The sequence below is a fragment of the Ctenopharyngodon idella genome, chromosome 18 (assembly GCF_019924925.1).
Source record: "Ctenopharyngodon idella isolate HZGC_01 chromosome 18, HZGC01, whole genome shotgun sequence".
Taxonomy (NCBI): domain Eukaryota; kingdom Metazoa; phylum Chordata; class Actinopteri; order Cypriniformes; family Xenocyprididae; genus Ctenopharyngodon; species Ctenopharyngodon idella.
The window spans coordinates 29192264-29219257 of NC_067237.1; the positions used below are offsets into that span (position 1 = coordinate 29192264).

Below are 26994 nucleotides of genomic sequence, written 5' to 3' on the forward strand. Positions count from 1 at the left end.
ATTCGTTAATCTTCAAAGCTTCATGAATCAGTGTTTTGAAATCGCCTATCACTAGATATTGTTGAATAAAGTCGTTATTTGTTTTTTTGGTGCACAAAAAGTATTCTCGTCACTTCATAACATTAAAGTTGAACAACTGTAGTCATATGAACTGTTTTAAACATGTCTTTAGTAGCTTTCTGGGCATTGAAAGTGTTAATTGTCTTGCTTGCAATGCAGGACTCTCTGAGCTATCGGATTTTATGAAAAATATCTTAATTTGTGTTCCGAAGATGAACGAAGCTCTTACGGGTGTGGAACGACATGAGGGTGAGTAATTAATTACAGAATTTTCATTTTTGGGTGAACTAACCCTTTAATTCTGTTCTGCCATTATGAAGTTGCTGTCAGTGCAAACACTGAGATCTTTGTTGGCAAAATGTGTAATTTGTCTGTGTATGTGCCAGTGTAAATAACGCCCCACCTAGCCCAGTGTAGGACAAACGCTAAATAGATGGAGAAAATGAACCAAACAGAACTGATGTGAGAGCGTGTTTTGGCCCTCTTTACCCCTGATGTCAGTGGGCGAGCATGTCGTGTGTGTAAATGTCAGGCTGATAGGGTTTTTTGGCTGAACAATGATTTCTGATTTAAAACAGCTTCAAACACAAATGCTATTCATTGGAGCCATGGGTTAGTGAGTATTGCAGTGCACTTGTTAGGGACACAGGTTTGAGTCTAGCTTGTGTCATGTATCGCTAATATTACTTTTCATACTTAGAGTTATGGAATAAACCCCTAATAAAGACTTAAACTCAGTTATAAGTTGTATAGGTAAAAATAAACAAACAAACAGTATGTACAGCACAGCAGTACCATAGTTGATTAGGGGAGTGATGTTTGTCAGGTAAGAAAAGCTGGAAAGAGGCTTTAGGTCAGGACTAAAACGGATCATCTAAGTCTTTCTCCTCTCGTGTGTGTGTGTGTGTTAAGCCTAGAAGAGCGTGTGAGAGTGGCTGCATGTCATGTTAGCATGTGCACTGAAGAGTCTGGCTGAAAAATTTTGTTTCTGAACCAAAAACGAGACTGAGTTGCAAAGTTAATTTGGTACTGAATGGATGTGGAGAGTCAGAACAAGGTCAGAGTGATTTGGATATCTGACAGACGGCTGCATTTAATCAAAAAATGTGCTCTGGTGAGTATGTTGGCTGTGACATTGAACATGAACAGCAGGAAGTTTGAGTAACCCCCAGAGCAAAATGAAAAAAATCATGTGACAGTGAAGAGGAGTGTCTTCCTGGACTGAAAACTAAAGTTGACCATGTTCCCATTTATGGTAAGAAATCATTTTACATTTACACTAAAAAAGTGCATATGCAAAGGAGATTAAATATATAAGTGTTGGCACAAATTATTTGAACATGTAGCACTGAAAATTGTAAAATGAAGTGTAGCACTATAAATATATTATTATTACTATTATTTTATACTACTATTAATATTATTAAGAATATTATATTATTATATATTTATATAATATTTATTAATACTATAACATTATTAGTAGTAGTAGTGGTAGTAGTTGTGGTGGTGCTTGCCCATATAAAACTGACTGCTGGTGTGTTGGTTGCCCTACAGTTAAAGGATTAGTTCACTTTCAAATAAAATTTTCCTGATAATTTACTCACCCCCATGTCATCCAAGATGTTCATGTCTTTCTTTCTTCAGTCGAAAAGAAATTAAGGTTTTTGATGAAAACATTCCAGGATTATTCTCCTTATAATGGACTTCAGTGGCCTCCAAACGGTTGAAGGTCAAAATTATAGTTTCAGTGCAGCTTCAAAGAGCTTTAAATGATACCAGACGATGAATAAGGGTCTTATCTAGCGAAACGATTGGTCATTTTCGAAAAAAATATAAATGTATATGCTTTATATAAACAAATGATCGCCTTCCAAGTGCTTCCGCCAAAACCGCACTTTCATATTCTTCAAAAAGCTTACATTGTATGTCCTACGCCTTCCTTATTCAACTTACGGAACGAACGCAGCGCCAGTTCCATTTTTTCCGTAAGTAGAATAGGGAAGGCGTAGGACATACAGCGTAAGCTTTTTAAAGAATACGAAAGTGCGGCTTTGGCGGAAGCACTTGGCGAAAACCCTTTGAAGCTGCACTGAAACTATAATTTTGGGATGAGTAAATTATCAGGAAAATTTTATTTGAAAGTGAACTAATCCTTTAAGGTGTGTATGTGGTTTTTAATGCATTGATATGTGGTTTAGAACAAAACTCTTACTCTATAGTATAATAATAAATATAAGCATTAATAATAGTGATGTTGGTTTGTTTACATTTTGAAATATCCATTGAATATGCACAGAAATACACTTGGATGTAATCACTTTTGACCTCTGCAGATAAGTTGCCTCAGCAGTGTCAACGGTCATTATCAGCCAGACTAAATTGTAGGGTCAGGGGGTCAACAAGACTTCAATGTAACGAATTGTCACTTTAAGGTGTGCATGCGTGTGTGAATCTGTCATTTTCATGGAGGTCATAGGTCAACACTCTTTACACTTTACAAGTCAGTGTTGTGCTTGCATCAGTCCTGTCATCTTGTTGATGTTGATGGTTTTTTAAGTCTGATGTTCATCAGTAGCACCTCACGCTCATACAAACAGAAACACACACTGAATGTTACCTCCATCTGTCTTTAGAAGAGATCAGTAGTTTAATCTACTGCTGGCTGTGTCGCTCATAATGGGATTGGTCTGCAGGCCTTCAGCCATGGTTAAAAGTGTGTTGACATGGACGTGTGTAAGTGTACTTTACTGTACAAAGGTTTGGGGTCGGTTGGATTTTTGGTAACACTTTAGTATAGGGAACACATATAAACTATTAACTACGACTTTTCCCTCAATAAACTCCTAATTTACTGCTTATTAATAGTTAGTAAATTAGTTGTTAAGTTTAGGTATTGGGTAGGATTAAGAATGTAGAATAAGGTCATGCAGAATAAGGCATTAATATGTGCTTTATAATTACTAATAAACAGCCAATAATCTAGTAATATGCATGCTAATAATCAACTAGTTAAAAGACCCTAAAATAAAGTGTTACCGGATTTTTTCATGTTTTTTGAAAGAAGTATTTTATGCTCACCAAGGCTGCATTTATTTGATCAAAAATGCAGTAAAATAATAATATTGTGAAATATTATTACAATTAAATTTTTTTTTTATTGTAATATATTTTAAAATGTAATTCAGCATCATTACTCCAGTCAGTGTCACATGATCCTTCAGAAATCATTCTAATATGCTGATTTGCTGCTCAGGCAACATTTCTTATTATCAATGTTTAAAAAAAAAAAAAAAAAAAAGAGTTTCATATTTTTGTGGAAACTGTGAGACATATCAGGATTCTTTAATGAATAGAAAGTTCAATAAACATACTTTATTTGAAATAGAAATCTTTTGTAACATTATAAATGTCTATAAATATCTGTCACTTTTGCTCAATTTAATGTATATTTGATAAATAAAAGTATTAATTTATTTAAAAATCTTACTGACCCCAAACTTTTGAACAATGGTGTACACTGTAAACAAAAAGAATTGTTGTTTTAACTTAAAAAAAATAAGTTACCTGGTTGCCTTAAAATTTTAAGTTCATTGAAATTAAAAATGTGAGTTAATACAATAAAGGCGATTGGTTTAATCAACCAAAACTCAAAATATTATGTTATCTGAACCACATTATTTAAGTTGATTTGATAAAAGAAAAAATATTGTGTTTTTTTTTACAGTGTATGTGTGTGCCAGTACATGGAATTAGGATACTTCTTGTATTTCTTGTAATTAAGCAGAGGAAGACGGTTGGGGCCAGATTGTCCGACCAGGGCTTACTGGGCATACGCACATCAATATTGCATCATTTTTGTCATGCTGAACAACAATTAATTACTGTATTTGCATTATTGTTGCATTATTTGTATTATTGTAAGGGTTGGTTTAGGGTTGGGTGTAGACATTAATAAAATATACTCTGATAAGTAGAAAATTTAATTTATTGTTATTTTATGGTGTGAACTATTTCGCGTCACTTCCGGCCGTAGCTGTATCTCTTCTCGCCACAACCAAGGAAGATCCTTTATGCTAATGTCCACTATAGCGCCCCTTTGTGGAGAATGCAACACATACTCGTGTCGCATTATGTTTATCTTCTGGCACATATTGTAACGTGTAAAATTGGGCTTATGTAAAGTATCAGTTTTAAGAGTAAACAATAGTTTCTATTGTATTCAGATCTAAATATGCCTCTGTGCTGTTAAAATCAGTTTTCCATGGTATTTAAAGACATGAGGGAATGTGTTTCTATGGTGTTTAGTTCTATAAAAAGAAGCACTTTAAAAATGCTAAGACCTCAAATCATTTTGTATTATGCAGCTCAATAGCTCAAATTAGGTTCTGATTGTGTGAAGCATGCATGAATGCATGAACTTCATGTTTGATCATTGATGCAGCATATGGCTGCCTCAGCGTCGGGAAGTTTTTTAGCTTTGCATTTGCACAAGGTAAGCTAGAATAACTCAGCGTGTGTGCAAATGCTCACAGGATTAGGCCTGTTTGATTAGCCAACAGCTGTTAGCATCTGTAAGTGTGCGTGTGTTCTCTGGCTACATTTTAAACTGTGACTCAAATGGAGTCATATCCTGCTATTTATAATTACAGCCCTGTGCCTCTTTCTCTCATCATTCTGTCCTGCTGCACATTAACACAATCCACCTCATATTGAGAAGACTAATCGCATTGCATGCGACGTAAACAGCGGTAAACTCTCGATCGCTTACATAAGTTGGAGAGACTCTGCACATTGCCTTGTTTTGTGGCTGGGGCATCACAGAAACATTCTTGGCCCTTCGTTAATGGGCAACACAAAGCCGCATTGATCAGAAGGCCCGTGTGAATGAGACGGGCATTGGACACAGACACCCTCGCGGGTCCTCCTCATCCTCATGGGTCCCGGTGCACAATGGGGTCTACTGTGGGTCCACTGCTCCCAGGAAAAGGCGGACACACTGTTCCACACACACATAGATGGTTGGTCATCTTCAGTAATGAAGTTTTGTCCTTATGTGAAGTGAGCTGGACGGTCTGTTCTTGTCTCAGTGATGTTCTGTGTGTGAAAGTGTTCACGGCTGGAGGAAGTGTATGAGCGACTTAGGTGTCATGAGGTTGTCATACGGTGCAGTCTTTCAAGAATTGAGCCAAAGAAGGGGAGGTCTTCATGTGGATGTTCAGAAACGCATACACTAGTTAGAGCCATTTTCTGGATCTGGAGCTCAGTCTAACACAATCTGAAACGGGACGGACATCTGAGGAGCACAGTCAAGAGATGTTGTGTTTGGTGTGGTCCCCTGTGATCCAGATATCTTTTGGCTGTTTTGACATTGCATGTGGACGTGTCGACATTCCTACTATGGATGTTCAGATTTTTGGAAACTGGAAGTGCATTTTGGCTGTAGTGAGCAAACATTTCATGTAAACAACCTTGTTTTCTTCGAAGTTAACATCAGTTTATGTTGAGATAGTTGTTTTGGTTTGACTGCATAAGCCATCATGACACTGGCAGCAAGACTTGATGACCTGGAAACAACTCTGGAGCACATGCTAATGGACGTGTTTGTAAGTCAAATTAAGTTATTTTTCTCATTTTGTCTCTTTCTTTCTCCACTACACTTTTAAAAATAAAGGTTCCATAAGGGGTTTTCACATTGATGCCATTGAAGAACCATTTTGGGTTCCTTAAAGAACTTTTCCATTTTTTTTCTTAGTGCGAAGAACATTTTAATAATCTTTTTCCAGTATAAAGTGCATTGAAAAGGTTTCATAGATGTTAAAAATTCTTTATGGAACCATATATGCCAAATAAAGAACCTTTATTTAACTTTAGTGTAACAAAAAAGTGGCAAACACAGCATAATAAGCATATTCTTTGAAGTAACTTGGAATAACATGTAAATACCAAGGTAGATGATAACTATTGAGTATATATAAACAGACTGTTTCTCTTTCGTTTACTATGGTTTGGATACTTCTCCCCAAAATGAAAATGATGTATATATTATGATTCATTCACGTCAATCCAGTCTGTTTGACTTTCTATATTTTGTGGAACACAAAAGATATTTTGAAAAATCTTTCAAATACAAAGTTTCTTTTCCATAGAATAAAAGTCAGTGGGGTCCAGTGTTGACTTTTACTGTATGAACATAAACATTTCTTCAAAATATCTTCTTTTGTGTTCCACAGAAGAAAGAAAGATATACAGGTTTGAAAAGACATGAGGGTGAGTAAATGAGTATGTGAGTAAATTTTCATTTTGGGTGAACTATCGCTTTAGGGTTGAGGTTGTTACTTCCATCTGATCTTGGCTTCTTCTCAAATGTGTGTTTCATCTGTGACTGGAAGGTAATGAAAATGATGATGCTGATGAAAAGTTTATGCTGAAGTTTCACTGCTATAAATAATTCAATCATCTCACCTGAGTGACACACCGCAGGCCTGACAGATGCTTGAGACTTTCACAGATGCTTGAGACTTTTGCAGTGCAGTCCGGTAGTTTGTGTGTGTGCGCGACTGTGCATGTGTGCCAGTTAAAGAAAAATGCTGTAATTTCCATGATTATGATTGCACTGAAAAACAAAGCTCTGAATTTTAGTATGGTGGACAATAAACAAGTGAAAAAAAATACATAGACTTACATTGAAAGAGGGACTTGAGCTTGAGGGTCGACTCTTTTTGCTTGGCTAGTAAGAACAGCTTAGAAACACCCTGGTAACCACCCAGAACACCTTGTTTTGCACACTTAAGAAAATCTAGTTGTGTGTGTAAATGAAAGACACCTCATGTTTGAGTACAATAAGCATGTCTTTTCCTATATTTCTGTTTAATGACTTTGATAATAATTAGATTGTGTAGCTGAACAGCATATGTGATTCTGCTGTCTCTCATCAAGAGCCTGCAGTGCCTTCAGGAAGTCTGAGAACAAAGCTCTGATTATTTTTATCCAACCGGTTTATAATCCCTTTATTTTAATCTCCTGACGTAAGATATTTCAACAATGCCTCTGATGTTATTTTTGGAAAAGATTAATTTTGTTCCCCAAAAAAAGTTTGATTTCCGTGAACAGTCTGTCACATTAAAAACTGGTTTTGGTGATGTGCAATGTTCTATCATCAGATCTTTTAGCAAAAGCAAAGAATGAAAGTTATTTTCCCAGAGGTGTTTGCTGTCCCAAATCGAAAGCATTTTATATAAGGGTGTGATGTAATTGGACTCTGAAGTAAATAAGAATTTGAGCCTGAGGTATAGATACTCTTAAAATATACACTTTAAAAGTATGAGGTTGGTTATATTTTGTAAATATTTTTAAAAGAAGTCACTTATGCTCACCAAGGCTGTTTATTTGATCAAAAATACATAAAAAAAATAGCAATTTTGTGAAATAGTTTTACCATTTAAAATAACTGTTTTCTATTTTAATATGTTTTAAAATGTAATTTATTCCTGTGATGGCAAAGCTGAATTTTCAGCATCATTACTCCAGTCTTCAGTGTCACATGATCCTTCAGAAATCATTCTAATATGCTGATTTGATGATGAAGAAACAATCCTTACAATAATCAGTGTTGAAAACAGCTGTGCTGCTTAAAATTTTTGTGGAAACATTAGCTGTTTCCATCACCCTGTTTTTATGCGCATTTTGTAGTATGGCATCAGAAACGAGTGATAGAAATGTCAGATTTTGAAAAAAAAAATCCCTTAATCCGCAAAAAAAGTTTTTACGCTTGCTTGAGGTGGTTTTTGACTTGTTCGAAAAAGAGTTCATGTGAATAATGGGGGATGGAAATGCATTTGCCCATTAAATTCTGATTTAAACCGAACATTAAACCTACGCTACTAATTGGCTGTTTCCGCTGATGGTGTTTTATTTACTGTTGGTTACTAGGTTACCAACACCACCATCATCCACTCGAACAACTTGATGGAAACGCACCTAATTCGCATTTGTTTGTTTTTTTGTTTTGTTTTGTTTTTTTTGCGAACTTTGAAAAGATTCTCTTCACGTTTGGATGGAAACCCAGCTACAGACACTTTTTTTTTCAGGATTCTTTGATGAAAAGAAAGTTCATAAGAACAGCATTTATCTGGAATAGAAAACTTTTGTAACATTATAAATGTCTTTCCTTTCCTTTTTCATCAATATATAATGTGTCTCTCAGGGTTATGTTTAGTTTGATTGTGTTTTAGTTTGGTTTTCCCTGTTACCATTTGCCTGTGTTCTAGTTCCTTGTTAGTTTCCATAGTTACTCATTTGTTGCCATAGTTTCTATTAATTACTAACTCACCTGTTCCCAGTTCCTTTGATTATTCTCCCTGTGTGTTTAAGCTCTTAGGCCCCGTTTACAGTAGTGCGTTTTCGTTTTAAAATGGCGTTTTAAAATTAAAATGATTTTCGTCTCCACAGAAACTATCTACGTCTACACTACATGACCGAAAATGCATGTCACATGACCGTTCATGCACACTGTGCATGCACATAGAAGTGTAAACAGTTGCCTCTTGTGCATGTGGGTAGCTGCAGTATTATAAAATTCAGAGTTTGACTGCACAATGGCTGCTAAAAATGACAACAAAGCTAGCAAAGATTGCAGTTCAGTCTCCATGTTATTGTTTACATGGTTGTCATGGATTCGCAGAGCAAACTTGGGTACGCACACCATCGTTTTCAAAAGTCTCCATTTTGGTCCTTTTATACTGAAACATAACCGCCGCATTTTCAAACTGAAACGGGCTCTGCGGCGTTTTCGAAAGTCTCCGTTTTCGAGGTTCGAAAACGCTAGCGTAGTGTAAACGACTGGTGTAACCATAGCAAAACGTATGCATTTTAAAATGTAAATGCACTAGTGTAAACGGGGCCTTAGTGACCTTTGTTCAGTGTTTGGTCTTGTTTATGTTAGTTATTGTGCAAAACGTATTCCTGTGATCTCCTGAGTGTCTTCGCGCACTCACTACAGCCACAGCGTTACAGCGTCCTTGCTGAATAAAAGTTTTTTTTTTTCTTCTTTCCAAATGGCAGAGGGCATGGCCAGTAGTTTGTCACTGGTCACCATGGGAACAGTGGGGTGGTGTAAAGGGCATAGCTGGCCATGACTCCATTTTATTGGCCCTCCATCACACACAACTGCACAGTATGTATGAGTGAGTCTCCCAAGAGTAACAACGGCCAACTAGAGGACAGGGTGAAACCGGCCACTATAAAGAATGAGAGATAAAGCCCATTGTGCGTGTTTGTTTGGCTTTGGCTTGTGCGTTTGGCAGCGCTGCAGTGTTGTGCTGTATTCAGTGACTTCTATTGTAAATGCACCTCACACACACTGCATTGTCCCAGTGTTTCAGCCTGAAGAAACTGCAGGTTCTTTCTTTCATGTTTCCAGCTCACAAAGCAATGTCACCCAGTATTCAAACTTTCTACCAAGGACAAAACAGTCGGTCCCTCTCGCTGTTGTGGTTTATTTGGTGTTTGAAGAATAGGTCTTTCGTATATACTTGTGTGCCTTCACCATGTGTTATGTAAGACGTCTTTCAGTGCATGTACTGGTGAAGGGGGCGACTCCCATGTATTGTCTCGCAATGATATTTCTGTCACTTTGATATTTAAAGGGCAAAAACTTTATTTATTGCAATTGTCCTATTATATCTTACAAAATGAATTTTTGTGTCACAATTACAAACTTATTTCCCATAATTTATTTTTAATATTGTATCATAAATGCAATTTTATTTTCTGTGATTGTGACTTTATATCTTAGACTGTCTTGTATATCTTAAAGGGGTCATGAGCTGCATTGTTTTATTGTTTTATAATGTTTCCTGGGATCCACTTATAATGTTAATATGCTTTTTACATCAAAAATTGTCCATAATTTAGAAATAAAAGGCATTTTTGCTACCCTGATTTTAACCCTCTGATTTGAATGTCTGTTTGAAGGGGCGTGTCTGCTGTGAGACTTCAGTGTAAACACCCACTGCTGTGATTGGCTATCATATATCAGATCAGGCATTAGAATTAACAGTTAATGACATGTTGTTGCATTACCGTCGAGTCCATATCGTAAAAGTCTCTTTGCAAAGCCTGCGCCGAAATGCGATTGATTTACCAAAGAACCTAGAGTGAAATTGTGATAATAAATAAATAAAGCTCAACTGAGACATTCACATTGTCGAAAATAAATAACCATAATACTAGCATTAGGATCCTTTGAAATGTAATGTTATTTTTATCTTGTATCGCTGTCCTCTCCTCCTCATCTCACTAACACGCCAGTGGGCGGGGCTAACGTTGCAATGATGAAGTAGGCGTTGATTTCTTCTGTGGAGGCGGGGTTTCACCTATCTATGCACATTCCAGGATCAGTCGTTCGCTGGGGCTGGTGTCAATAAAAGCTTTTATTGGACTAACAAGGAAGTTTTCAGTTCTGAAACTTACAGAATATTCGTATAGTACGATGACCTCTTATATATCAAAAGCTCAAGGAAAAGTTGATTTCTCAATTCATGACCCCTTTAAAATGACAACTTAATTTCTCATAACAACAACCGAAAACTATATATCTTACAGTGACATTTTATCTCACAATAGCAAATTTATTTTTCATAATGGCAACTGTTTATATATCACAAATGCTACTTTATTTCCCGTAATTGAATTCATCTTGACCTCATCTTACAATTGCGACTTCATTTTTCATAACTACAACTTTAAATCTTACAATTCTTACTTTATATCTTACAATATCAATTTTTATTGCACAATTGCAAATTTATTTTCCATAATTGCAACTATTTATATTTCACAAATGCTACTTTATTTCCCATAATTGACTTTATATTTTACACAATGACCTCATCTTACAATTGCGACTTCATTTTTCATAACTACAACTTTAAACCTTACAATTTTTACTTTATATCTTACAGTATGACTTTTTTATTGCACAATCGCAAGAATATATTAAATAATTGCAACTTTTTATGTCTCATAAATGCAACTTTATTTTCAATAATTATATCATTGTATCTTACACTATGACTTTATATTTCACAATTGTGACTTTATTTCACATAATTTATTTCTCATGCCTTATATCTCACAATATGACTTTTTTTTCTTATTTTAAACTTTGTCACAATAACGTGTTTTATTTTTTTACTTTAAGTAGAGACTGTTTTCAATAAAAGATCATATGAAACTAAATTATGACTTAAGGTGCTACGTTTTTTTTTTTTAGCAGAATACCTTTACTAAGATTGACAAAAAAAAAAAAAACTAAAATGCTATAAAATCACAGAATACATATTTTTTCTATAGCGATAACTCAGCCTTTGAATATTCTCTCCAGAAATGGATCAGTATTTCCAAAACCATCTGCAGCACTTGATAACAGATATGTGCTTTATTTTAATGAGGAAAATTAAAGTGGCTGATAATTTATAGACTCAATAACCCCAGGAGCGTTATCAATTTGCTTCACTGAAGTGAATTATTCCAACATGGCGAACAAATCCTTGCTGTCAGCGCTTGTGTTTTCCCTCTTTTTTTGTTTCACCCTGCATTCTCAGCCTCACCCTTTCCCACGATAAGTATTACGAAACCCTTTCCTTCTCCATCTAATTGTCTTCCTTTCGCCCCAAAGTTGGTCTTATACCGGGTTCAAACCTCTGAGAAGAGCGTTGGTGTGGATAGATGTTTGTGTGTGTGTGGGGTTTTGCAATAATTATGGTAATTTATGAAAACTCACTCTGGATAACAGCCACACAGACTGCAATGGACGCCATCTGAGACAAACACACACACACACACACACACACACACACACACACAGTGCCATGGGCTAAGATTACAGGGTGCAGTGTAAACAGGGTCTGGGAGAGCCCCTGCAGTCCCAGAACAGAGGCAGAGCTCCAGAACTCCATTAAAACATCTCAGCAAGACTCGAGCAGCCTCCCCCATGCCCTGCCGTACACTCTCTTTTGAGTTATTGAGGGTGTTTAGAGATTTTGTTTGCATTTTTATATTGGATAAATTGACTTAAGAGTGTGACAGCTTAATTTACCATGTTTTATATGGTGATGTGTTGTTTGAATGGTCACCTATTTCCAAAAATGGCTTGCTGTGTTGGAGAAAATGCTCAGGCAGGGGTGTTTGTGTGTATATACAGTATGTTTGTGAGTTAGTAGCTGTACCCTCGGGCATTTTATCCACTCTGGGGTTGTATTAAGAATGTCACGGTTACACAGGAAGTAATAGCTTGGTTTAGTGTGTGAGTGGGGAAGGAACCAACAAACACGGTGTGACAAATTTATCAGTTCCCCATCTTGGTTTACCCACACTGGCATAATTTAGCTATAAAGAACAGTTCCTCTACATCCATAATGCAAGACAAGTGTGCAAAGAGCCATCCAAACCCTCAATGACTTTGCAGTATGGTAAAAATAGAAACAGTTTTTAATATTCCTAATCTAGAGCAGCTACTGAATGAATGATGCCGAGCATGGATTAGAAGGAAAGCTCCTCTCTCTCTCTCTCTATCGCTCTCTCTGAATAATTATAGAGAGAGGGAAGGAGAGAGCGGACCCTTATCTGACCAGGTCCCTTAGAATAGGGTTCAGAGTGTTTTTTAGTGTGTTACTATGTGGTTGCTAGGGTGTTCTTTGTGTAGCTTTCTGGCACAAGTCAAAAGAGCCCAGCCTTTATGATATTTTTGCCTGTTTTTTATCATTGAATGAAATGTGTTTTTGATATTTATCTGAACTTTTACTAAATTCATCACAGTGCATTCTGGGATTGCCTTGTCCATAAGGGACCCATCCAGTGCTGCATTAGAAACTGTTCAAAACGATCTTAAAAGGCAGCATACACTCTAAAAAAATAACTGTAAATAAACAAAACAAATTTACACAGTAAAATACCGTTTCCATTGAAACGGTAATATACCGTAAAACATTGCATTCTGGGTAATATTATTTGTCGTTTTCGAAAGTAACCTAAACATAATGCATTGTTTTTATGGTATGTTACTGTTTCAATGGAAAACAGTATTTTACTGTGTATATTTGTTTAGTTTTTTACAGTTATTTTTTTGTGTTTTGGAACATCCTTTTGTCAAAAAGGAATAATTCACCCTAAAACAAAAATTCTGTCCAATTCTGCTCATCCCAATTCATCATTTACTCACCCTTATGTCACTCCAGACATTTTTGAAAAATGTCCATACAATGAAAGTCACCCTATTGACGTCCATTCTATTGACAAAAACATTCGAAATATTCTTTTTTTAAGTAAATCATAGAGGTTTGTAACAACATGAGGGTGAATACTTGAAAATAGAATTTACTTTTTTCATGTTAATTAGCGAGGCATGCAACTCACTAGAGTTTTGAGCCTGAGATTGATTCCGATTGTTTCATGAGCATTACAGGTTAGTTCTTGTAAAATAAACTCTATTGTAAATATGACGATACATGTCACATCCTTCCAGTGCATTTTCCAGACAGAAACCTCCTAAAAAACCTACTTAATACTGCTTGCTTCATTTAGTTCTGAAGAGCAGAGAAGGACGGACAGGCGTTTAGTGCTGTTTTTAACAAGACATGGTCCCTGTTAGGACATACAGGCGATAATGTCCTACACACACATGCAACGATCCCTAGTGCGTAATCTTGTTGGCAGCTTGAGGGTATTTTCCCTTTATGTGTGTGTGTGTGTGTGCATGTGTGTGTGTGTGTGTGTGTGTGTGTGTAGTCTGTCTGGTGAAAGCAGCCATGGGATTTACAGCTAATCTGAACAGCAGATGGCAAAACATCAGATATTCTGTTTGAGCAGGAGAATGGATATTTTACAACACACTCACATACACACTTTATCCCTCATCATAAACATTGACATGTACACAACAGCATGAACTTTACTGTATAAACACACACATACATTCTTGCATAGCGTCACGTGACCCACTACGTGTGTATGTGATAATACTCATATTAATCCAGTGACCTGGATTGAGTTTGACTGGAGGAAGCGAAGCTGACGTATCTAGAGCGCACGCCATTCCACGGCTACTTCCAGACAGAGAGTGAGAGAGAGAGAGAGAGAGAGAGAGAGAGACAACAACCTCCCTCCCTTCTGCTCTCTCTCACTCACACACGCTTCTCGTAAGGAAGCAGTATGAAAGCTGCCACAGTATGGGCTGAAGACCATACTGAGGACGCCCACCGCTAAAAGACACAGGCAAAACGAACACAAAGAGTTCAAGAAACAACAACAAAGAAGACACAAACACATTTAAAGGGGGGAAACAGGAGAGACAGGCTGGAAAATTGGAGGGTGGGAGCCGTGGAGACGGAGCGAGAGAGAGGAACAGCCCGTCTGTCTGTGGCGGGACAGCAGACGCCGAACGCTCGCGGACCAGACGCTCACACACACACCATGGTGGTCCAGGCGGCCGTAACGCCCGGTAGGACCCGCAGGCTCCTGCTCAAGCTGCCGGTGGGGACGCTGAGGCGAAATAGCGAGGAAAGGGTAAGACGTGAGACAATGTGTTTCAAGGTTATTAAGGACTGTCACTTGTGTTAGTTTGTGCATGCACTGCATCCTTGCAGCTGAGGAGAAAATGGAGATGATTAGCCATTTATGTCTTGACATAATGGACATGGACGTACACCTGCATAAATCCTTTACACAGAATCTCTGTGCAGTTCTCTGTGAGTTGTTGCTTTAATGCTTCAGTTGGCTCTTGTGAGGGCCACTATCATGGTTATGGCTTTCTGAGGTCTATGACAGTTCGAATGACAGTGAAAAGTGTTGCATAATAGTGTTTGTTCAATGAAGATACAGGTATCTACTAGACATCATCACCGTGATTATCACAAAACATGCAGCAGCTTGCTCAGTTATGTGAATCATGTTAGCAGACAAAACACTCATACAGTGAGCTACACTTCACTTGACTGTCATTTACTCATTCGTACGTATGTGAGTGTGCACACATGGTTCTGCTTTCATTCTGTGTGTCGGTGCGTCTCTCTATATATGTGTGTGGGTAGACATTTTGGGCCATCAAAACAACTAATAATTAAATAATCATAGAGATCCATATACTACCAAAAACTATCACAAATGCAAATTAACATGATGATTTCAAGCCTACCATGTAGACATCATCAGGCTGATCATGTGGCCGATACATAACCATTATAAGTTTTAATCATGTCATTAAATTATATATATATATATATATATATATATATTATAATTTGTATAATTTAACAATAATGTAAATATATATTAATACTATATTTAATATATAATTTAATGTAATAGACAGAAATGTGTCTAATTATGAAAATATTAGCATGAATAATAATGAATTATTAATATCATATAATTATATTATACTGATGAATAATTTATACATACATTATATATATATATATATATATATATATATATATAAATGGCTGGTGTTAATGGCAATATATAAGTGGCAATGTTATATATATTAATTAAAATTTGTATAATTTAACATATATATATATATATATATATACACATATATATTAATACTATATTTAATATATAATTAAACGTAATAGACAGACATGTGTGTCTAATTATGAAAATATTAACATGAATAATAATATATTATTAATATTATTTAATTATATTATAATGATGAATAATTTATATATATATATATATATATATATAAAACATCGCATCAGCCATTTAAAATATCCTCTACTATCAAACATCATATGATATAAAAAGAACACGTACATCTCTTTATGTGATGGTGAAGTGGCCTACATTCATGGCTTTTTCATATGGCTGTTATGTGCTAATTTGAATCTAGTCCCGCACTAAAATTGTAAGATATGTTTAATATTTCACAATGCTGTAGTACATAGTACTCTCTCTCTCTCTCTCTCTTTGCGATGAGACAGATGTGTGTAATTATAGCAGTTTGAATTATTGATTAGTGGATTTCCTCACGCACGTTACTTTTACTGCATCCCTGCGGAGTTCTCCTCCTCTTCGCTGTCTTTCTCGTTCGCCCTGTCATTCTCGGTGGCCTGAGGCTGCCGTGAGCTTTAGTGGAGAAACTGCAGACACTTAGCTCTAACTGCATTTTGGCATGATGCCTACATGCATGTACATGCAGACTCAGCATGCAAATACTTACTCGAAATACTTCTCATTCTCCATAATATCCAGCACATAATGTGAATCTGTGTGTGCGTGTAACTCAGATTCACTGCGATTCTTCATTTCAGTGAAAGCAGCTTTACAAAACTCTCTTTCCACCGTCAGCAGTGCTGAGCCGACAGGCAGCAGAATCCATCCACTTAACTAATCTAACACGAATGTCGTTAGTGCACTCCACACAACTGTACCGTGACTAATGTGAGATTCTCTTGATAGCCGTTTTTAAAACTGCTCTGCATTGAATGCGAGTACAAGCATGTGTCAAAGAAGGATGGATACGGTAGTCAAGACTAAATCTTCTTAGTTTTGGCCGGGACCAGCTGGAAAGGAACATGCTACCATCTGAGATATTACTTTACCTGCTGAGATAAGTTAACAAAAGAGATTGGCAACTTAATCTGAAGTCCTGCTGATAGAAACATGTTAGATACATGTGGGCCAAAATGTCTGTTTTAGAAAAGATGTTTATTTTATTTTATGTATATTCAATCAGTCTTAAAATGAGATGAGAAAAAAAGATAGAAAAAAAAAAAAAAAAAATATATATATATATATATATATATATATAGTAGTCAACAAGGGGAAAAAAGTTAAAATGTTCAAATGTTGACTACTGTATATTGCTGGCAAAATGAGTTGCAATAAGCAAATTTTAAAAAATGAGTTACTGTTACTGTCAATCTATTAAAAAACCTTCAAAATGATGTATGATTTGTTGGAATCTGACAAAAAATAACTGAGCTACACCTATTTGAAGTCGATAGAGTCAGCAAAGTCAGTTTTGAGAAAAATCGAGTTAAAGTTTTCTGAAGGTTCCAAAATAAAATCACCTAGCAGCTATACATCAAAATCCCTATTAATTGCGCCTAATTTGGCACAAACCTCATCAAAACCAAATATCTATAGGAAAATATATATATTCAACTTTTTTTTCAATATTTTGAAGTACTGTAATACTGTTTATATGTGTATATCCGGATCGCGCGTTGTCTGAGGCATCTTTGTGTGCGCGCTTCGGATCTGTCAGTCAGCGTGGGTAAGATTGATTTGTTTACATCAGCGTGAGTTTGAAAATCACATTTCATTGGTTCAGACTCATGCCATCGAGAATTCACTATTAATATTCACAAAGTTGGAATGCTGCATTTAAAAAAAAAAAAATGTTTTTCCTTGGGTGGGATTTTTTTCAATGCTTTTTATTGGCAAAGCGTAGACGAAATTGTTTGAAGGAGAGAGATAGGGAATGGGGTTGAGACTTTGGACTCCCACTTTCTCTCCCAGTTCTCCAGCTGTCTGTTGCAAGAAGGCATGTTTAATCTATCATATGTCCATATGGGTCATAACCAGGGTGCAGATGTCTACCATCCTGTTTAACCATCAATTATGAGCTGTCAATCAGAAGGCCACCGAGGAAGCGTAATGGTTCATTCAACCAAAATCACTCCGACTGATGAGTTGAATTATATGTAGCTGCCAATCATCCAAAAACTGTTCACTTTTAGACTAATGAAACATGATGTTCACTCACATTTTCTTGGCTTTGCCATGTATTTTCATTAGTATGTGTCTTCGGGCTGTCCGGTGCCTTTAAGAGGCAGCGCTGGTCTTAATATAGTGGTGTGGTGTGTTGTGTGTCTGTCTCACTGGGTTGTGTTGATTGGCTCTTTTGAAACACGGTTGTAATTTAAAGATTTCCTGTGAGGACGGCAGACAAGGTTTTTTGGGGGGGACGGCAGCGGTTGATAAGGCATAACCATTGCTATTAGCAGACAAAGCGATTTAATCAAAGGAACAAGGGCTTCATTCTCCTTCTCTGATTACCAGGCTTCTCAAACTCCCCTCCTTCCCCTCATTGTTTTTTTTTTTCTTCCCCTTTTCTTTTGTTTTTGTGCTCTGCCATCTCTCATTTTCATCTGTTTGAGTGATTTTGACTTACAGCTCCCACAGACAGCAGACATACACCACAGGATAATCACAGAGTGTGAGAGACTATGTCAGAAAGACCAAGTTGTTTTGAATCTAACAAAAACATGTCCATGTTTACCCCAAAATCAACAGAGAAAAAAAGCAATTATATTATTATTTTACAATTATTTTCATGACATTTAATGCACATTTTCTCCCAAATTCTCATTACTACCTGATGAAATACAAGTATATAAAAGTACAAGTATAAAAGCCAGGAATCCATGGACTCTTGGTTGAAAACCCTGGCTGTAATGCAATGATTTTTTTATTATAATTTTATTATTAGTTGTGCTGCTTAATATTTTTGTGGAAACTGATACATTTTTTCAGGATTCTTTGATGATTAGAAAGTTCAAAAGAACAGTATTTATTTGAAACAGAAATCTTTTGTAACATTATAAGTGTCTTTACTGTCACTTTTGATCAATTTAATGCATCCATGCTGAATAAAAGTATTAATATCCTTCAAAAAAAAATCTTACTGATCCAAAAACTTAGAACAGTAATTTAAATATAATTATAATTATGAAATGGAATTCTAAATTATATATATATATATATATATATATATATATATATATATATATATATATATATATATATATATTATATGTGTATGTGTGTATATATATAAAATATCAAATAATAAAGTTATAAATTATAAAATAAATAATATTAAAATATACTGTTTCACATTGCAGTAATGAGAATGAGATTTTTTGCATTACATTAATAAGAATTGAAGGGTAAATGCATTTAAGTGTCATGAAAATAATGTCACAATGCCAAAAAAAAAAAAAAAAAAAACGTAATGGTCTATAAACAGTCCTCATTTTCTTTAAGCCAGTTATTACTTAATTCTTTTGGTTTGAGGGTGAAATATAACCTGGACATGTTCTTGATGTGTTTCACCCTTCACAACTCAATGATTAGACTCCTAATAACTTGTGCATAACTTGATTTGAGTGTACATCTGTGTGTGTTTGTGTTTGTGAGATGTTTCTTCACAGAAGGTTAATGTAATCATGTAGCTGGAGGGCTTTCCATAAGAGTAAAATCTTTACGCTTGTTGGACATTTGTGATGTTCTGCTTTATTAGATTGAGACAATGAAAGAAGCCCCTGTCTCTCCCTCTACCCTCCACTCATCTCTCGTTTCTTCACATCTCCTTCATCTGCCCTAGTCTCTTACTTACCCACATAATTCTGTCATTCATTTACCTTTTCTTGCACTTCTGTTCTATTTCCTGTCCTTTCAGCTTCCCACTTCCTTCTCCTCCTCCTCATTTCCTCTTTTTGAAACTTTTTTTAGGTCGTGTTACAAATTTATCTCAGCTTGTTCTTCTGCTGTAATATGGTGTGACCAGTTTCAGCTTTCGAAGCCAGATTTCCAATCCAGTGCTCTTAGCGAAACAACAGTAGCATTTTGGCTGTGGAAAACTGTTTCTTTCTACCTCCATGTTTAGTTGGCTGCCGGGGTTCTCCTTGGAGACCCTTTGTTGCATTGGGGTGGAATCACTCCTCTCACTCTGTGTGTGTGTGTGTGTGCATCTTTAATTGGGTCTTGTTTTGTGTGCTCCATAGAGTTTGTCTCTGGGCAGTGTGCTAACTCTCAGCTGCTTGGGTAAAGCAGAGTGCTAATTGCGGCTTGTTAAATTTAACCGTTCTGTTGCCTCCCATTAGGAAGCAGGTCAGGCATGATGCAGACAAAATGTGGATTAATATGCAAGTATGTGCTTGAGCTTGTGCAGTGTCAGCTGTTCTTTAAAATGCTCAGAAGTAACACATTTACAGTTGCTAATGCATTTGTTCCATGTCTGAAATCAAGAATGTGTAGAAGTGTGTGTGTGTGTGTTGTCTTTATATATTGTTTGTATTGCCTTTATTCATTAAAGGGTTAGTTCACTCAAAAATGAAAATTCTGTCATTAATTACTCTCCCTCATGTCGTTCCAAACCCGTAAGACCTTCGTCATCTTAGGAACACAAATTAAGATATTTTTGATGAAATCCGAGAGGTTTTTTATCTCCCATAGAAAGCAACGAAATTACTACATTCAAGGTTCAGAGAAGTAGTAAAAACATTGTTAAAATAGTCCTGACTACAGTGGTTCAACCTTAATGTTATGAAGCGATGAGAATACTTTTTGTGTGCAAAAACAAAACAAAAATAACGAGTTTATTTAACAATTTTGTCTCTCCCCTGTCAGTCTCCTATGCAGTTGACGCAGTGAATGCAGTGAAGCGCGTCCATGTTTACGTCCAAACGCCGGCTCCGTATTGGCCGACGCTGCGTGTGACGTTGACGCAAGAGCCGGCCGATAATGAACCGGCGTTCGGACGTAAACACAGAAGGGCTGAACTGCGTTCACTGCATCAACTGCATAGGAGACTGACAAGGTAGAGAGGAAATTGTTGAATAAAGTCTTCTTACTGGAAATTACCTTTAACTGCCTCAGGTCAAATACTGTCATGGCATGTACACTTTGAAGAGAATCTTGCTGATCAAGTTAAAGTTAGCTAAGCTGTTGATATTCTTATACCTAGCTACCATAATAATAGCATAATCTGGTTTGATGGCACATTTGAAGGAAACTTATTACTCTGTAAGTTTAGTTTCCTGCTAAAAAAAAATCTCCCAGCCTAAGATTTTGCTGGTCTTAGCTGGTCTCCCAGCCTGGCCAGGCTTTTCTATTGGATGGTTTTAGAAGGATTTTGGGTGATTTTCAGGTAAAGATCAGCTTGGCCAGATTGGGAGACCATGCAGCTTAAATCAGGTAAGACCAGCAAATCAGCTCAGGCTAGTTTAAAGTTGACATGAAGTGGAAATTCACCTGATTTATTTTCTAAATGCATCTTATTGATCTTATTGTGAATGATTAAACTATGTTTCATTTCTTAAACATTTTTGAGTTCATTTTTTTAGTCTAAATGTCATCCATCCAATCAACAACTCATGGATAGAACTAGTCTCTGCCCTACAGTTTTTTTGATGCACGTCTCAATATGCAAGCAAAGATGTGATGCTACTTACATTAAATTATGACTTTAAGTAAGTTTTTTTTGTTTTTCTCAGCAGAGTTACCAACATAATTAAAGTATCAGTGTCTTCATATTTACGTAGAGTATGTTTATGGCCTCAGGCAGAGTTGATGATTCTGTCCAAGTAAACATCAAAATATTTTTTGCTAATGACACCTAGATGATAAATTGATCATTTAGAACTATGTCACATCATCTTGTACTAGCTTTTTCACTTGGGCCCTTAAGAAATCCAGACACAGGCACACACGCACCAAGCTGCCACTATCACTTTTATTGTCTTCCTTTCCATTTAGACATCCCCTCAAGCTCAAGCTGATCTTTGGAGGGAAAAAACATCCCATAACACACACTCATGCCCCCATACACATATATCCCTCACAGACTTCATCATGTGAATGCTGCAATATCAGCTGCCCTAGAGCAGCCTGAGGAATAGAAATGAAGTCCTCTTTGCACGCACACACACACACGCTTGCTCATATCAGTGGTAGGTATCAAGTGTGTTCTGACTGCTTTGAATTACCTAATATATGTTAGAAAGGAATGTAGCTTAGCCATACGCACACACACAATCTCTTACATGTCTGAGAAAATAAAGCTTCTTTAAATGACTCCAACCTCTGTGTGAACTTGACGTCTACTGGTTTCAATTAAATCTCATGTTCTGTTCCCAGAAACACCCGTGCATGGTCCCAGGGTCAGCTGGGGTCACATTCGTCCCCCAAAACAGGATGCATCATCCCCCAAAATGTCCCAAATGTTCCTTAGACATGAACAAGTACAGAGCTTTGTGCTAAAAATAAGAGCAGAGAATGGATCATTTCACATGCACTGGAACAGGCCTGTCATAGAGCATTATACACAACCACACATACATTTTGACTCATCTTTCTCTCTCAATAGTCTATTCATGTAATTCTGGGGGTGTGTGGTGGTGTGCCTGGGTGTTTAGGGAGGAAATGCATGCGTTTTCTGCTGGTGGCCTTGGATTGGAGTTACACCAGGCTTAATTCTACCGGCTCAGCGCGCACGTGTGTGTGTGTGTGTGCGTGGGTCTGTGTGTGCGGCTGCCTCCTCTGCGCTCTTGTGGGTTTGCGCTATTATATTATAATCCTCATAAATATTTATGCTCACAGAAAGATTCAGGAGCAAACACTTATTAGCCTATATGCAGAATGAAGTAGGTCAGCGTGCACGTGCACTCTCACATACATATATGCTAGTGCACATAAACTTCAAACAGCACTGGTGCACTGAGACAGCAAGTCTCTCTCCCCCCCTCACTCTCTCTTTTACAACTCTATTCCACTTTTTTACTTCTGTCACATGGTACTGAAGATGCCAGAGGTTCTTTTGTGTGTGTGTGTGTGTGTGTGTGTGTGTGTGTATGGGTGAAGAAGGAGAAGGAGAAGAAGAGGGAGAATTTGGGAATGTATTGCATCTATGGGCTGCTTTTGATTAGCTTAGACAGTAATTTCGAATCTCATTTTGGAAAACAAGCAAACAAAAGAAAATGTTTACATTTTATATATATATACAAGCACGCACACACACACACAGGTTTGTTTTGCTATCTTAGTGAGGACATTCCGTGTGTGTGTGTGTGTGTGAGTGCGAGCATTGTGTAAAATTACTGAATACTCAAGCATTTCCCTGGGTTTCAGAAGATAGACTGTGTACACACACAAGTTTGAGAACTACCTCCCTTTCTAAATATTTGATCCTCTTCCTCCACACAATAGCCACTCACACATGTTCACACATCTAAATGACAGCGGATGACATTCTCACTCCTCAGGAAGAAGCACCTGGTGACTCATAAAGTCAAAAGAATCAAGGAACATGAATTCTGAACACAGCAGGAAACACAGGACGCTGCATGTTTCGAAATTAAAGACATCATGCTGCTTTGTTGTTGGACAGCTTGTTTTTTTGTTTTTATGCTCTCATTTCCTCTAAAGAAAAAACACATGACTTCCATGTGCAACTTTCACAACATCACAGGAATCTGCTTGCTTGTTTTTTTGTTTTTTGGAACATTTCACATTCCAATGTATCAGTCCAATTTTTTTTTTTTTTTTTGCACTTACCCAGAGCACCCTAGCAACCACATAGCAACACACTAGTATCATGCAGTAACTTTTGTTTGGGCAAACACTACTCATTTTCTCATTTTCATCTTGGTATGCTTTTTTGGCACCATTTCCCAGAAGAACCACATAAATTTGACATAATTTTTCACAAAAATATGTTTTTTTTTGTGGTTCACTTGTGTTCTCAATGTTTCACATGTGATAATTTCAGACCTCAAACGCAATAATTTTCTATTTTTTTTAAAAAAATGTAAATGTGAAATTCCTGTGTTTTCTCAAAGGATCTGTTTTTTTATTCACATTGAACTGAATTCAAGGAGAAACATCTGCATTTTGTAACAGGTCATTAAACATTCAGTCAAAGCTATTGAGACGGTTCTTAGGAATTCAGTTTCTCTCTCTCTCTCTCCCGCATACTTCTCCATGAATACTCTCACATTTATGCTTTACTGTAGTACTATCACACTTCCCATCGGGCTTATTGTACACAAATCAATATGCATTGAGCCACATAATGGAAGGACAATAGCATGAATGGGTTTTTGTAATTCTTTACCCTGCTGTCCTGGTTCTATAGGCCTGTATTTGCCCCTCAGTACCACAGCAGCATGCAGACAAATAGAAGTGCATGTGCTTCTGTGCTCATTCATTAGACTCCAGCTGTCAGTGACTTTAAGTGAATGAGGTTTGGTGTCACGCAGTGTCATTACACTCTCTGTAATCATAGGATTTTACTATTGTAAATCCAACAATTGCATTTCTCTCCCTGCACCACAGAAATGTGTCAACTAGTCTTTGTGTTGCCTTGTAAATCATTACAGAGTATGACTATGGTAACTATAATTTCCTTCAAAATTTCCTTTATTTAGTTTTTATTGATATTTTATTTAAATCTTTCTAATGGATCACAAAACAGTCATGTTGATTTTTACATTTAATTCCCAATTTTATCTAGTCATATTGTTTTTCTTCCTCATAGATATTGATGTGTGCAAGTTTAATCATATGCTACCCCGTCAATATGAAAATCGCATGAATCTCTTTTAAGACAGGAGGTGATTTTAATCAAGATCGGAGGGTTTGCTTACGCTGTTGTTACACTATTGACCAAGGCTTTCTGTTCAATTACAGAAAGAAAAATGTGCAGTGTTCAAATAAGAGGCGATGTAAATCACTGTATCTGGTGTTTAGTCAGAGTGCAAGAGTTAGCAAAAAGCAAGAGAAAGATTTTTTGTGTTTGCAAGATTGTTTGCATATTTAATAAGACATTTATTAAATGTATTACTCAAGGTATATTACCATGAATAAAGTATTGACAAGTATGAACAATTGACGTCACCATCTTAGTCTCATTTGACCCAAATTTTTATTAGCAGGGAAGTTGGTCAACCAAGTCCCCTAACCAGCTTAATCTTAACCCCACAACCTCGAAGTCGCTTCCTCACCTGGACTACCCTGCCCCCCTCACCCGGACTTCAGAATCACAATTGCCTATGCATATGCTTTCTACCATTAATATTAGGCTACTAAAGCAACATTTTAGTTAAGGACAGTTTGTTTCGCAAAGTCACATTTTTTTTTTGGTTCATTAGACACATTAACCAATGAACTTGCGTTACGTCATTGCCTTCTTTCTTATTTCACACACCCCCTCTTTAGTGCTTTGCTGGCGTTGGCTCTGCTAACTACTGTCAAAAAGTGTATGAATTGTTAAAGTTTTTGAACTATGTTTTGGGTAGTGGGAGGGGTTTGGAAGGTAAATGTTTGTTAGTTAGATTGTAGTTTAGTGACTGGATCTAGATAGGGTAACACGGTGCCCTGAGAACATTGGCACAAACGGCATGTCCCACTCCAAACCTTTGGAATCTGGACGTCATCCCAACTGTTTATGGAAAAACGAGTTTTCAACTCCCATGAGTTGTTCTGTCTACTGCTCTACCACACTGGGAAAGCTGAGACACGCATATCGGGTATCTCTTCAGTGGCCTGGGGTCGATGAACCTGAGCAGGATCTGTCCTGCTGGGAGTGACGACTGTCCTTCACTCTGCCCTAGATGGGCATCTCAGAGCATCGTACGAGCTTAAAAGCCCCTTAATGCCCTGCTCTGGGACTGTTGCTTTAAAACAAACAAACAAGTTGGGGAGAGGGGGAGAGAAGGAGAGAGAGAACGACAGAGAAAGGGAGAGAGGGACCAATACTGCTCTATATGTGGGAATGTTTGTGTTGGGCGAACCAAGAGCTGTTATTCTGGGAATTTGTCCTGCAGTGGAGAGAGACACCAGTAAGACCGAATTCATTTCCAAGACGAGATCTGAGTCACACAGAAGTCACAATTTCAGTCTCCCATGGGGCATTTTTAAGGATTAAAGGAAGAAGGGATGAGAAAATGAAAGAGGAGAACACAAAAAGGAGACCAGCATTACCTGGGGACCTGTTCTCCCACACACACCTGTGCTGAGAAGGGATTATTTGACCACACACCTGTGTACCTGTGTGTTTGTCATCATGGAGGCGATGCTCATGAGTCTAGGAGAGAGTGTGTGTGTGAGGCACAGTGCATTATGGGATGTGACCTCAGCCGCCTTCAGAAGATTGAGGCATACTCATCTCAGAGCTCCTGATGTCCTGGTCCGTGCCGTCTATCAGGTATGAACAGCAGGCTAGTGTGCCTGTATGTATGTTAGTGTGTGTGTACTTGGTCACTTTCAGTATGGCAATAATCCGTAGATGATTAATATATTTATATTTATATATTTATATATCAATTTATATTTATTTATAACTGTAGCTAATACTTAGAGATAGTGATTTGAATAAACCCCTAACCCCAAGTACTTTCGCATGGTACTCGTCTCGCCAAGTTTATTTGTACAGACATGAATGATACCTTAAATCTGACTGAGAATTTCACCTTGCAGAAAGTACAATGGGTGAAAGGGAGACTTAATCATATCTAGTGACCAGAATATCATAGAAACTTACGGATGGGCTCATCTGACCCACAGCTCCTTAAAGGGTTAGTTCACCCAAAAATGAAAATTCTGTCATTTATTACTTACTCGTTCCACACCTTTAAGACCTTCGTTCATCTTCGGAACACAAATTAAGATATTTTTGATGAAATCCGAGATGTATATGACTCGTCCATAGATGGCAATATAACCAACACTTTCACAGCTTTGGCCAATACTGAGCTCGGACATAAACACGGAAGCTCTGCAATGCCTTCACTGCACCAACTGCATAACATTTTTTAAAAAATTGTTGAATAAAGTCGTTATTTTTGTTTTGTTTTTGCGCACAAAAAGTATACTCGTCACTTCATAAAATTAAGGTTGAACCACTGCAGTCACGTCAACTGTTTTAACAATGTCTTTAGTACCTTTCTGGACCTTGAAAGTGGTGGTTAAATTGCTGTCTATGAAGGAGTCAGATACTTCTCGGATTTCATCAAAAATATCTTAATTTGTGTTCAAAAGATGAACGAAGGTCTTATGGGTGTGGAATGACATGAGTGTGAGTAATTAATAACAGAAATTCAATTTTGGGTGAACTAACCCTTTAATAACTGCATAGCA

At 37.0% G+C, this 26994-nt stretch overlaps 2 protein-coding genes across 10 annotated transcripts in view; one reads left to right on the plus strand and one right to left on the minus strand.

Moving 5' to 3' along the window:
* Positions 1-711, minus strand: part of impdh1a (IMP (inosine 5'-monophosphate) dehydrogenase 1a) — a 101395-nt gene extending 100684 nt beyond the window's left edge. Inside the window, exon 1 of the mRNA XM_051869564.1 lies at positions 708-711. The gene's annotated coding sequence lies outside the window, so the exon portion shown is untranslated. The remainder of the gene's footprint in view (positions 1-707) is intronic.
* frmd4a (FERM domain containing 4A) overlaps positions 1-26994 on the plus strand; it is a 166181-nt gene that overhangs the window by 66543 nt on the left and 72644 nt on the right. For 2 of the 9 annotated variants that reach the window (XM_051869557.1, XM_051869556.1), the window contains exon 1: positions 14239-14625. The exons of 2 other annotated variants lie outside the window; for them this stretch is intronic. In XM_051869557.1, the coding sequence (XP_051725517.1) occupies positions 14533-14625 (93 nt within the window). In that variant the 5' untranslated portion in view covers positions 14239-14532. Of the gene's footprint in view, positions 1-5176; positions 5667-14238; positions 14626-25635; positions 26063-26994 lie in introns of those variants that run through there. 5 more of the 9 variants (XM_051869555.1, XM_051869553.1, XM_051869558.1 and 2 more) reach the window with 4 other exon arrangements.